The sequence below is a fragment of the Lottia gigantea genome (genome assembly GCF_000327385.1).
Source record: "Lottia gigantea unplaced genomic scaffold LOTGIsca_164, whole genome shotgun sequence".
Taxonomy (NCBI): Eukaryota; Metazoa; Mollusca; class Gastropoda; family Lottiidae; genus Lottia; species Lottia gigantea.
In genome coordinates, this window is record NW_008708034.1 from 319,372 (window position 1) to 333,157 (window position 13,786).

Genomic DNA, 13,786 nt, shown 5'->3' on the forward strand with positions numbered 1-13,786 from the left:
TAAGATCTGCTTATATTCTAAACATAAAATGTAATCATGATTGTGGTTGACATCAATGCCCTATACTTTGATGAATTTGGTTTTCACTTGTATTACTACTATTACATGTAAGCTTCATATTACAAAGCACTATAAAATTGTGATTGAGCAAAGTTGACAATGTTATCGAAGCTAAAATAAATTTTATCATTGATTGTCGCTAGTTGTCAAACATCAGTAGGGACGTATGCTAATATACGTCAGTTGTCTGAAGATCGCACAGCGTGAAACATGTTTCATGGCTTGCTTGTTAAATATTTTCGTATGTGTGCGTTCCACATGAGCTAACAAGCTCTTGAATGTAGAAAATAAAATAGTACAACCAAAAAAACTTACATGTATGCTGTACATGTAAAAGTGTAAAACATTGGGAACAGACAGGAGAGAAATATTTATAGAAGGCCACATCATATTTACATTTAAAAGATAAAATGTCGAAATATTATTAATTGCACGTAAGTCATAAATAATTTACATAGTTTGTACATGTTGTATAGGCTGGCAACACCAGAGAGTATATTATTTATATAAACTTGTACTCTTTCATTGATATCTATCCACTACCTATATAATTTTCATTGCAATTTAATTTTTAATTTTCCCACTAACCCTCATTAAATATTATATCTGTTGTTAACATTCCTTATATCCCAGTCCTCAACTTCCATTGCAAGTTTTCAAATTTTAATATTCATACTTGTAAGAATGTTTCAATTTCAGAGTTTAATGAGGACTTTTCCCATCAATATCTTACATAGTTTACATGAGGTTTGCCAACTGACCAACTGCATCAAGAATCATGGCCACAAAAAATACAACATAAGTATTTTGTTATATTACATGGATTTTTTAATAATCAGACCAAATATTATCATACTCAAATATGAATTGTGCTCATGGGATTGTTGCATCCAATACCATTATATCAATGGTAATGTCCTAAAATGTGCAAAATAAAGTTATTTCTCTTAATACTGTCACTAATAAACAGCCATAACCTTTCCTTAGCTTAAATAAACTATTTCAGCTTCCATAAATACCATTCACATAAATAAATAAATTCGATTGCATCACTGTGCCAAAAAATAACATTCATTATTGAAAAACAGCTTTCAATAATATCCTACAGTTTACATATATATTCCATCAATATAAAAATAGGCCAAAAGATAGGGTGAAGGAAATAAGTATAATTAGAAAAAACGCCAACCAGAAATACAATGAGTAGGATAATGGAAGAATTCTTTTAAAAAGCACACAAACATAATATTGACTGAAATACTTTCCCACACATTTGACAGTAAACTGTGACATATACTTGGCAGTCAACTGCAACACAGACTTGATAGAAATCTGCAACACACACTTACAGTCAACTGGGACACACACTTCAGTCAACTGCTTGACAGTAAATCTGCAACACACGTTTGACAGTCAACTGTGACATATGCTTGACATTTCACTGCAACACACGCTAACAGCAAAACACTCTTCAGTCAACTGCTTGTCAGTAAATCTGCGACACACGCTTGACAGTCAACTGTGACATATGCTTGACAGTAACCAGTAACACACATTTGACAGTTGCCTGCAACATCCACCTGACAGTAACCTGTAACACACATTTGACAGTTACCTGCAACATTCACTTGACAGTAACCTGTAACACACATTTGACAGTTACCTGCAACATTCACTTGACAGTAACCTGTAACACACACTTGACAGTTACCTGCAACATTCACTTGACAGTAAATCCGCAATGCAATCTTGACAATAACCTGCAACATTCACTCAGTCAACTGCGACGCATGCTTGACAGTAACTTGCGACATTCACGTGACATACGTTTGACAGTAACCTGCAACAATCACTTGACAGTAGCCTGTAATACACATTTGTCAGTAAACCGAAACACAAGCTTGACAGTAAACTGAAACACACACATACTTAATTGATTTAGGTTTCCAATTTGAGTTCTAGTACAATACACTGTACATCACTCTATCTGTCTAAAATCTACATATTGGCATACAATGGGGATTCAGGTAATGAAGGCTTTGGCATTTCTAATGCTTCCTCGTAAGAAGGTGGAAGTGATTCAGTATCAAATTCACAATTTGATTCATTTAGTCTGTTTTCCTCTGAAGTATTTAATGATGGTCTATGTATATCTGTTTCACTACAGTTTATATCCGAGTTGGTCCGTGAATTACTCCGCGAATGGTTCTGTACTATTAATAAATTATGATTATGTCCATCTGAAATATAGATCATTGCACATAAAAATTTCCAAATAAACCAAATTGAAAAATTTATCCATATTTTTTTTCCAAAAAGCATCATTGAATCAAAATACAGTTTTAAATGAGATTTTACTTCATCCTTTTTTCCATAGATTCAAGTAATAAAGATAGCTTGCCCACTGGCAGCTCTCAGAAATGATAAAACAGTCTTTAGTGACTAAATTACGAATTTTCTCATATTGAAGAAATTTTATTAGTTTGAATTCAATTACATATATATATATACCAGTTATTTATGCTGAGTAATTCTACAATTTTTTTGATCCATCCAAATCAGATTCAAACATGAACATGGTCCAACACACAACAGCAAAATCTCTGAAACCTTTCATCCAATTATTGACTGAGATCTCATCAATACATACATGCATGCCAAGTTTCATCAAGATAAAAACTGTAGTCTCTATCCTGCCTACAAGCCAAATATGATGCGTTTTTACTAAGTCAAGTAATGTGGTCATATAAAAATATTAGATAAGGGTCAAAGAGGTCACAGAATCTGATGAGGGTCACAGGATCTGATGAGGGATACAGGGGGAGATTTTACCATTTAACGATGCTTAGGAAGCTATTTCCTACATAGAAATCTTTTCATCCCTCAAACCAAACTTTAGTGGTTTTATTTGAAAATAACAAAAAACCACAGGCCTGGAAACTAGAGTAATTCCTCTAATAAAGAAAGTCTGGGATCCCTGGTAAATTTGAAGTTCTTGGACAGATAATTATATTGTTTTGACCAACAATCAGTTTATTAAGAGATGCTTTATTCCTCAATCAAAGTTTCTCTCTAGGTGGTTAAAATATACCTAATAATACTTACTACTAGAATTGTTCGAGCCATATTGTAACCTTTCATGTGTAGGACAAGTACGATGTGAGGGAACTGTGGTATATGGCACACCACGATGTAATTCTTGGGAATTATAAACATGTATTGCCCTTTCTAGTGCACGTTCTGCTCGTCTCTCCCTCCCAACACGTTTTAATTTAATATGTTTAACTAATAATATAGAGATGACTACTATTGCTGATAGAAGCCCTACTGCTATTAATATTATAACTGCTGTTGAGGGCCCAGAGCGTGGTGCCCCTTCTGAAAAAGAAAACATTATTTACTTTGGTAACAGGCAATACATTATATCAAAACAAATATTAGATGAAATTTAAATATCTAAATTTATACAATTTCAAACAGAATTCAAAATTATTGTAGACAAAGCACTTGTTAAGTCAATTTCTGAAAGTTGACTAATAAATATTTGTTTGAACCTTCAGCATACCTGTGATTGTGATATTGATCCTAAAATTATAATTTCTCATATATTTATCTTCTCTCTCTAAACTAAACATGACAAATCTATTTTTACTTGAGTAGAAGGGTGGTGGTGTCGGCATTTCACATGATAAACTAGCCTGAAACAGAAATGATGTTTGAACATTGGAATAAAAATCCAAAATATTAATAGCACCCTTTTTCAAATTAGTATCAGGAATATTGTCATCTAGATTTTTGCTTTACTTTCTAATAAAACTCTATGGGCCATATGCAGCGCTCGTACTTTGACTAAAGTTAGACTTAAGTCGAACTTTAGGTATGCACCGGTCGATCTTAACGAAAGTCGTGCTTAAATTTGACTATCAAATGTAGAAAATGAAAGCCTTAATCCTATCTTTATAAAGTTCGACTTTAGCCAAAGTTTAACTATAGTCAAGGTAAGAGTGCTGCATACTGCCCTTTCTCTGCTAAACATTTAATTAAAAAGTAACAGAACATTTTGTACAAATCATCACCAGAAGTGTGACTGAAAGTGGTTGCCTTGCAAGATATGCCCACTTCCATAATAAATTTTCAGTATAACAAGGGTGGTCGCCAATCTGTGTCAATTCGTACCCAAAATCTAACTTGTCCAAGATATTGTTTAGCCATAAGCCAAATGTGGACTGATTGACCAACGAACAGGACAACAACAATATACAACAATGTAAGAGCACATTATAAAGTGGGCATATAAAAACCAAAATCTGATTGTGATATATACCATGACAAATTGTAATTTGTTGACTACAGCCTACAACGAGGACCTTGAAATTCTCAAATTTTTAGTCACCAGTCTTCATATGCTATAATGGGAACTGGTACTTACCAATTGTTCAACATCTTGATCAAAAACACTGGAAGGTGACTGTTTCAACGTTAAACTAATACCACAGTCATTGATATAAAAACTTTCAAATTTAACCAATAAGGAGTTTTTAGTGTCCGATTTGGAACCAAATATTAGATTACACACTGCAGCAGCCATGGAAGAAGCAGGTGGGGTACTTTTACCAATTATAATCACCCCCTTTCCTTCCTCTATCCATATCAATCTTCTACTGTCTTTTGAGCAATATTTGGAGTCATCCATGCCATCTGAAACAAGGTGAATATGAAATTTAATCAAACCTGGCATCAATCTATCTGGCGTAATTCACCTTAAAACAGGTGTTGAGCTATGGACATCCACATCACTTAATGATATAGCTTTTATGTTTCAGTGCAAAACAGCAGATAGTTTCTATTAAATCACAAACGTTATCATACTTACATGGGAGAACTGTAGAAAAACTAAATGGAAAGATTGAAACAAAAAGTTTGATAATATTATACCAGCTCCTCATTGCTCCACTGTAAGACAAAACAAAAGTGGTTTAAAAACAGATCATTCATTAATTTTCTAAGATCACACAGTTAGTTCTGAATAAAATCTGCTCTTCAATTTAAAAAAAATTCAAAATATTACTTTCCAATGTAGTCTATTTCATTTGTCTTGGAACTTCTTCAGCTCCATGACAGGTTTCATTGAAGATTGAATGAACAAGTTATACCTACTAGGACTAGGCTATTAGAATTCAAACGGTGATCACAACTTGGACTAATATTGTCAACATTCTACCATTTGATATCAATGACATATTTTATATATCATCCATTGTCGTCTAGCGTTATTCATTGTATAGAGTATTTGCTTTTAGAAGAATGATAATAATAAACAAGTCCTTGTCGGTCAGTGTTATTCTGATCAGGTCATTCATGAAACCGATTTTGATTAAAAATGGAAAATAAAATCGAATTGAAAAAGGGTGAAGTACCTGTCTTTATCCCCCATTAACTAATTCAACAATGTTATATTCAAGAAAACAGGATATGATTGAAATAAGTAGGACTACAAGACTCCCATCCTTTTACATTTTGACATAATTCTTGATTTTGTCAACAAGCACCTGTCGCCATCTACATTCAGGGGTGTTAACTCCGATAAATCGACAAAATAGTTCCAGACCACAAACTCTTCCGTGAATAGCGTACAACCATTTTAAAGGGATTATTAATGATAAGGTAAATTACTATGAGCATCATAGTTAACCATGTGTTCATAATTTATAAAAGTTTACTCTAGGCTTCGGCACACGTCCAAAAGAAAGGTATAGATCTACTATTTCTAAGGATGGCCAAAAAATCAAAACTATACGACAGAATCCCTCTAATCCACAAAACTAAGTAATAATTCAAAATATTTTATGATACTCCATTTATATAGATAGGGCAGACCTGGACTAGTTCGGCCACTTTTCGGAAAATTCGCTGTGTGTGAAAAACTTATGATTTAATCTCTCTGGAAACATGTCAGAAAGAAAGACCTTGAAGTCACTCTCTCTCATCTACTATGTGAACGTATTGTAAGTGGTCTAAGAGTAATTCATCGTAGATGTCAAAAAGTCAAAGTGGCCGAACTATCAAAATAACCGGACTTGCCCCATCGGTCATTAAATCAAGGCTAGTGAACGTTGACCCGTTTTTTTTTGGGGTGAAAACGACCGTCAGGTGTTGGTGGTAGTAACTAATTTTAGACGCAAGTTATCAACGAATGTCGGACTTGCCCCATAGCCGAACTTACCCGGTCTCCTTTATATAGACAAATTTCACTTTTTTGTCATCGATATTTTCATTTCATGTAACCATGGTTTTGATGATGTTAAAGGGATTTTTAAGAGGTTTTGTAAATCGTTTATGTTTATTGGGGACACTGATAGCATCTATTTGCCCCATTCCAATTTTCTATCATAGACCTACGATTGTGGTGCCTTCCATCCAAAGAGTATCAAAGCTTCCATCCCACTAAAACTTAGCGTTTAATGACGTTAGGCCTACTAATTGCGAAGAGATTATCGCATTTTTGCGAAAAATTTAGAAAAACATTTTTAAAAACTCTTTAAAAAAAAGTTTTTACTGCAAATAAATATTTATGAACACTCGACCGGACGAAAAAACACATCTTGTTCCCTTCGATAGATTCAATTTCACGCACCAGTAAACCGAGTTCTATGTAGATTGTATAGTTAAAGGTAGAGTATATGAACCGATATTTATGTCCCCTTTGTACACAGGTTTATGACTATATCATTGCAAAATTATTCTGATTTTCCTCAATGTCAGCACAGGGAGCACTCCTTCTTTGAACTTACTTTCCTTGTATGCCTAGAAAACAGTGCAATTATAAATATTTAACTTAACTTCCGGTTTTTAACAGTGAGAGGAATATTTCGGATTAATCCTTGTAGATTGGTTTTTAAGGCCTATACTACCTAACAATACGTAGGAGAATTGAAAAATAACTAAAGCACTCGGTTTACGACCCATATAGATCAGCCTGTTTCTAATCATTTATCACATCACATCGACGACCATTCACCAGATGATCCTATCCTAATCCCCATTGAGCGCATAGTAATTAACCTGCCAGAAGATAAAACTACGAAATTCCATCAAACTTTGGAAGCCCTTTGGATAGAGACACTAAATACAACAAAACCGTTAGAGCGGAATATTCATCACAATGCAGAAATAGTTATACCCTTTGTCATCTGTTTAATAGTTTACCAATAACAATCAGCAATCGACTAAAATGACAACCTTGTTCAAATAGACCTCATTAGTATGTAACAATCTAACCTCTCGCCTACTGGGCGGGTAATATTTGATGAAATTTCTGATCAGAAAATTCCCAGCACTTCCTGACCGTTAACTCCATTTTGTTAATGAAGTATTTGTTCCATCCATATAGGCCTGTACATTTGGTAGAATCAAACTAAAATTCATTTTCGAGCAATAATTTGTCTTATCGTGTCTATTTGTTAGATAACCACCCTGGACCATCATTAAATTTCTGGAAAAACTCAGCTCACAGCATCTCAGGGGGTCCACTGCCGTCGAAATATCGACAAATTAATTAACCGACTGGTGGCGACTACGATCTGAAATGATAGAAGATTCCGAATGCTCAGGTGCCTTGATCTGATTTTCCAGAAAGTAGGATATGTTTAACTGCAATGACAACTATGTTTTGTCTGTAGACGATTCGAGTTAGAGATCAAATTCACCCTTTATGTCACCAGTAATGTAAGTAACCATTGAAAATCTATCTGCTCTATTTGGACGCATACGAATTTTCGTAACGAAACAACGTATGGTTTTTAGAACTGTGGTATTCCCATGTAAGAACCATACGTAGTTTCGTATGGGTTTTTGCAGTCATATGTTAAGCCCGAACCCTATCTTCAAGGTAGCGGATAGAAATAGAGAAGTTTGTGGCATTGCACAGCTGTTGCAGAGGGATGGTAGAACAAACACGGATGATCGTTTACTACCATTGTAAGGGGGGATATTAATAAACCATATTTTAGAAAATAAGGACAAGGGAATAGATTACAATTTTATTATAAAATCAATGTTTATTGACATGAGATGGGAAATATATAACAGTCATATACATGTACATGTACACAATTTCATCAATAACAATTAACATAAGTAACCAATATCAGAACATAAAATAAAAATAACAGATTTTTCTGATGTAAAAATATATCTCTATTGATGTCACTGCAAGAAAACAAAATCAACAACGGTTTTTTAATACAATTTTGAGCTTGATGGAAAAAATAGTAGGCAAAATATATATGGACATTGATCCGGATTATTAAACATCCAATCAGCATTGGCTAAATTTTCACTCACTTAATGGTTAAGAATTTCACTATTACGTGACATTTGGACAGCTCGAGTTAGGTTCTCATTAAGTCGCTTCAATCTCCCCAATTTGTAACTCTAACGCAGAGTACACCATTTTTTAAAGTAGTTATATTTTGAAATTGACATGCAAGAACCACTTCATCTACCCTGAAAGTAAAGTAGACTGTCTGTATTTATGTTTTGGTGCACGAGCATAAATAACTTTGACCGATTATATAGACAATATTAAAACACTTCAGTTAGCTTGTAACAAAATGGTCAATAAAAATCAAAAACAAAACAATCAAAATCAAAGAGAAATAAATAGAGCAAAGCAAAAAAAAAACAAAAACTACACAGCAAAGTAATATATGGTAATTGTACTGACAGAGCAATTGATGATACGAAACCTTCATGCGGATGTTGCCAGAATGAGATGAATAATGAAACAAATTTTGGCATACACTATCATCGATAATCCTATAATCTCTTCCCTGTTAAAGGCCATACATCAAAAAAAAAAAAAAAATTATGGTGAAAGAAAACAGAACGTGATACGGAATTGATGTAAATGTTATTCATGTTTCGTTAGTCTAAGATATATTTTACCCGGGTTAGGTAAAGTCTATGAGAATAAAAATACAGGCAAACTCTTTCTACTTTAATCTTCATAAAAATCGAGATTTAAGAACAGATTTAAGGCAGCTGAGGTCGGATTTTTTGGTCGGAATGTTTGATTTCTGGTCGGAACTGGAACGTCTATCAGAACGTCAAAACACATCATACAGTACAGTATCTTCCATCATCATTACATTTTTAAAATTTTTAATCACTATTTCACAAATAAAAAGATACGTTGACACTTTGTTTATTACCTTATGTCAAGACAATGGGAGCATACTTCTAAGTTGTACCTAAGCCACATGACTTACTAATGCCTTGTGATAAAATGCGTATGAGTTGTCTTAAATACGAATCACCAAACTATTTAGCAGACAGTATTGTCAAGGAAGGATATGTCACACATCACAGTTTCAGTTGCGCCAATAACAATCATCTTGTTCAGGTGATCTCAAAATAAGATCACACAATAATTATTAAGTAGGCCTATCGTTCTCACAAACTATGTAACTGTAACAATATCTAATCATCGTCTTCATATACCAATACATTTTTGAGGGAGTGACTTGCCACTTTGAGTCCATCCTTTACAAAGCTGACTTGTACAATGTCACACAAGCAAACTCCATCAAGCAACCAAATCAAATATACTCCAATTCAAATATACTTTGAATAAAATGGCATAAAGCAATATGTATCTACCGCGAGAAACGGAGTCTTGACTCCAACATTACAAACTATAAAAGATACTGAATTACAATAAGGAAATGACGATGATGTGCTCATTTAGATTATTTTACATACTCGTATTGATATGAAATGGATGATTTGCTCAATGGTTTGCTGCTTTGAATGAATAACTTGGTGTGGCAGCTCTATGCAATTACAAAAGTTCCCTTTCCCAAATTGAATCATTAATCGTCAAAATATTCTTAATATCTTTAAAATATTTTCCTTCCATCTGCGACTTATACACAACACAGCCTATACGCGAATGTTACTTGGATCCAAGAACTAATCATGGATCCATCACACTATCAATACCAACACACTGTATCTATTTAAAAGGTCGAATTACATAGAGTTGCCCCAACAGAATTCTTAAGTTTCAAATGATTACACTTGACTCTCAGGATGAGGTGCTGATCGATCTACCTGATCTCTTTCTTCCGGAGACGGTGAGCGATCATCATCGTCTCTAAACGCACGATTTGCGTACATGGCAGCAATACTTGGTCGTTGTTCTGGTGGAAGCGAACTCTTGTGACTACTGCGTCTACTAGTATCAGACGACGCAGAGCGAGCGTAATTACGGCGGCTTTGGGAACCAGAGCGACCACTGGATCTACGACCAGATGACCTTGACCTGGAGCGACCACTAGATCGAGTTCCAGAATGTGCAGTTCTTTGCACCGAAGATGTAGAACTCTGGCCATTTGATGGCTTTCTGTCTCTATCACCCCGATCCCTATCACTCCTATCTCTATCATCTCTGTCTCCATCACCTTTATCTCTATCACCTCTGTCCACAGACCTGGACTGTCGGCTGTCACCTGAGGTTCGTCTACGACTGTCTACACTATCTTTGTCAACACTGCTGTTTCTTTGTCGCGCTTTTCTACTACTGCCAGAACGAGCTTCACGAGAAAGAGAACCATTACGACTCTCTCTCTTCTTGTATTTGATTTTTTCGAAGCTACTATCACCAGTTCCAGTACTGTCAAATGCTTCGTTATTGTACACGTGTTTGGAATGGAAGGCTACTTTCTTTTTTCTATCTTTATCATCAGCGTTCGGATTAAAGGAAACGTTATTGTAACCGAAGACTGAATCGGCACTACTGATACTGCTGATCTCCTGACTGCTGTCTTGTCCGCGGTTATCGTTTCTAGCATTGGAAGCATTAGTAACACGGGATGTTTCTGATCGATCGTGGGTCGAAGCGGTATAATCTGAAAAAATAATTAGGACTAGTTATTGTCAGCCTCATGTCACAGGATTGCACACTTAAACTTAATTCGTTATCAGACAAGACACCTGCAAGATTTGCAGGTTGACTAACAACCAAACCTATCAACTGCTGCAATGTAGGACCTTGTTTCATAGAAGAACTGAAGAATAACCTTTCTTTATTAGGAATGGGGGAAATAAATAATCCAGACTTACTTGAAGATGCTTTAGTCGACCAGGACGAATTCGCTTTTCCGTCTTCTACATGTTTGACTGTTTTAACATTATTTCTGAGTCTCACGTAACAATAAATCACTACTAAAACTATAGCTAGGATTAGGACACAGGCGGCCACCGAAACACCCGCTATTACCCCTACTGATATACCACTATCCATGGTGGTCGAGGTATGTCTTTGATGATGTAATTGACGGTGTACTGCTTCGTATGTGTAGTTCCTATCTACACTTCTACACTATCCAGCAAGTTCTATTTCTTGGGAAAACTGGGCGTTTTTAGCCTCATGGGCTTTTCTCTGGAATCCATCTCAAAATTTATAATTTTATTTTAAAGAGTCCGTATATTCCTTAAGAATTTAGGAGAACATTTCATGGGTTGAACCAAGTCTGAAATTCAGAAATGAAGAATTTCATTAATCATATCAAGATCAAAGGCACTAATCTAAACATGAACTGCAGCGAGCATTCTGAAAGAAATAATGACAAAAAGTCTTTGGATGTGGTGGATGATCTCCCATGAAATGTCCTCGAAATTTCTACATAGAAAGAAATCCCGAACATGCTCGCCAACAGTTCAAATTCAGAAAAGTGAACTTAACACTAAACAAATTTATTCAGTTATGCACAATATATACATACACAATAAAAGCATAAAACTAAAAAATCATAAAAGCACTATTAAAGACATTATTTAAAATATGAACTATGTAGCCAGATTGGCAAATGGCACTAAGAGCTGGGATATGATATCATATTTTTTAAGTGCACTAAGGTGGTCATTGTAATATGTATGATATGTAACATTGGGCCAGATCCTCGAAGGGGTGGAGAATGGTGAGCACGATCTCTTGGCTCACATGTTCATGATGTAATTCAAGGAGACCCTACAAAAATAAGACGGAGAAACCCGTGAGCAGTCAGTCCTATACAGAGGGCACATGAAAACTGAAAACAGAATTTCAAGAGCCACATTCAATCGAATGAAATAAATATGACCAAACCCTTCAAAGATCCGCCTGTTATTTGTTATTCTTTACTGTTAAGAATCGTGATAAGGCATAATTAAATTCATGTATGTTAGTCCAACTGTTAACTTATAAAAAAATAGATTTATCACGTCATAATAAAAATCACTTTCTCGAAATGAAAGTCACTTAATGGTATTTTGCCAAAAGGTGTTTTATCTAATCATATTTAACTATAAAACTAAATGAAATTTAAAAAAAAATATGTGGTATGGTTCACACAAGGGTGTAGACTGAATTGGTGGTGCTGGAAGTTTCTCCGCCAACTAAATGTTTGTCGGTTTGGCCAATTTGGAATTATTTCACTATGAGGAACTCCCATAGTAATCACGAATATCTACCGTTCTTATTATACAAGTAGTATGCATTTAAAATGTAGTTCACAATGATCACAAAGTCAAGCTTTACGAAGAGGGAGTTCATTCTTATAGCTTGACATTGTGAAGATGGTAAATATAGAACAGAACTATCGCAGTTCACAACCAGACTACACCGCCGTTCACATAATATTTTTAAATTTCCAACAGAACAGAAGTTTTCTGTTGAATTTACAACCATTTTCCTTAAATATTTACCAATAATTTGTGGTAAAATATAATGGATAACCACCTTCAAAACTATAATTACGTTCAAAACTAATTCTTCGCCTTCACAAAAACGTCAAAAGAAACCCTATTGAATTATGTCTTAATCAGGCTATTTACAATAAAATCTTTTCTCGGTATACCTTGAACATAACAAAAACGGCATGGAGATCGAATGGCAAGGGGGACCATAAATCTCAAGATCAAAATGTTACAAACGTATTATTTGGAATGGTTGAAAATAAACGACGAAATAAAATCTTAGTTGATGAAAAAATTATGACATATTGTATGCCTAACCTAAAATTCTAAATTCAGCGAATCATATATTCACGGATAGATAAAAATTATGATAGCTTATGACATGTCTACAATGAAATATACAAAATATCCTTCTGACCCACTTATGCAGTAAGGAAAAAATGTCAACTTTATAATATGAGACAGCTGCAATTAGATGTACATGAAAATTTTGAAAAGTGACATGATATATACAAATGCTAGCTATTTTAAGATTTACTGCCTCCGAGGTCGCCGCAATGACGATCTATTTCTATCCGTCCGACTTCCAACAGAGGGCGTCCTTGAACGGTTAAAACCAGATCGCTCGGAACCTTTCCTTTCCCGCCTAAAACCATCAGATACGTCTGATCGTCCACCGGTAGAGGGTGTTTTGTGACGGCTATTGGAGGAATATTTATCCGGTTGTGACTGGGATTGGTGTCTGCTACTTGACGAACTAGCTGTTCGGGGTCTGGAACTAGAGCGTCCAATAGCAGATGTAGAGCCATGGCGACTGCTTGGGGAGCGAGATCTTTCCCTTTCTCGCTGCTTGTCAATACGACGCTCACTGACGGACCGAGTCCTGTGCTTATTGCTTTCTCGACTCTTTTCCCGACCTCTTTCAATATAATCATCGCTCTCATATTCTCTTTCCCGTTCCCGATCTCTTTCATATTCCCGCTCACTC

General features: G+C 35.1%; 4 protein-coding genes across 4 annotated transcripts in view; 1 reads left to right on the forward strand and 3 right to left on the reverse strand.

Annotated features, from left to right (window-relative positions):
* Positions 1-1,568: 1,568 nt before the first annotated feature.
* Positions 1,569-1,811, forward strand: LOTGIDRAFT_89051 (hypothetical protein; the record flags this gene model as incomplete). The annotated part of the gene is made up of 1 exon (XM_009051323.1): positions 1,569-1,811. A coding segment is annotated over one exon (243 nt), but the record flags the coding sequence as incomplete, so codon positions are not given.
* Positions 1,812-2,058: 247 nt separating this feature from the next.
* On the reverse strand, positions 2,059-5,494 carry LOTGIDRAFT_238733 (hypothetical protein; the record flags this gene model as incomplete). Its single annotated transcript, XM_009051345.1, has 6 exons — positions 2,059-2,300; positions 3,166-3,438; positions 3,626-3,758; positions 4,490-4,758; positions 4,934-5,013; positions 5,478-5,494. 6 exons carry the CDS (start codon positions 5,492-5,494, stop codon positions 2,059-2,061), a joined length of 1,014 nt encoding a protein of 337 aa, XP_009049593.1.
* A 2,591-nt stretch (positions 5,495-8,085) lies between these two features.
* LOTGIDRAFT_238734 (hypothetical protein) lies at positions 8,086-11,365 on the reverse strand (the record flags this gene model as incomplete). Its single annotated transcript, XM_009051346.1, has 2 exons — positions 8,086-10,970; positions 11,185-11,365. 2 exons carry the CDS (start codon positions 11,363-11,365, stop codon positions 10,135-10,137), a joined length of 1,017 nt encoding a protein of 338 aa, XP_009049594.1. The 3' UTR covers positions 8,086-10,134.
* Positions 11,366-13,325: 1,960 nt separating this feature from the next.
* The window catches only part of LOTGIDRAFT_173574 (hypothetical protein), a gene marked incomplete at both ends in the record, with an annotated part of 14,075 nt that continues 13,614 nt past the window's right edge, over positions 13,326-13,786 (reverse strand). The window contains one exon of the mRNA XM_009051347.1: positions 13,326-13,717. Coding sequence (XP_009049595.1) covers positions 13,326-13,717 — 392 coding nt within the window. The remainder of the gene's footprint in view (positions 13,718-13,786) is intronic.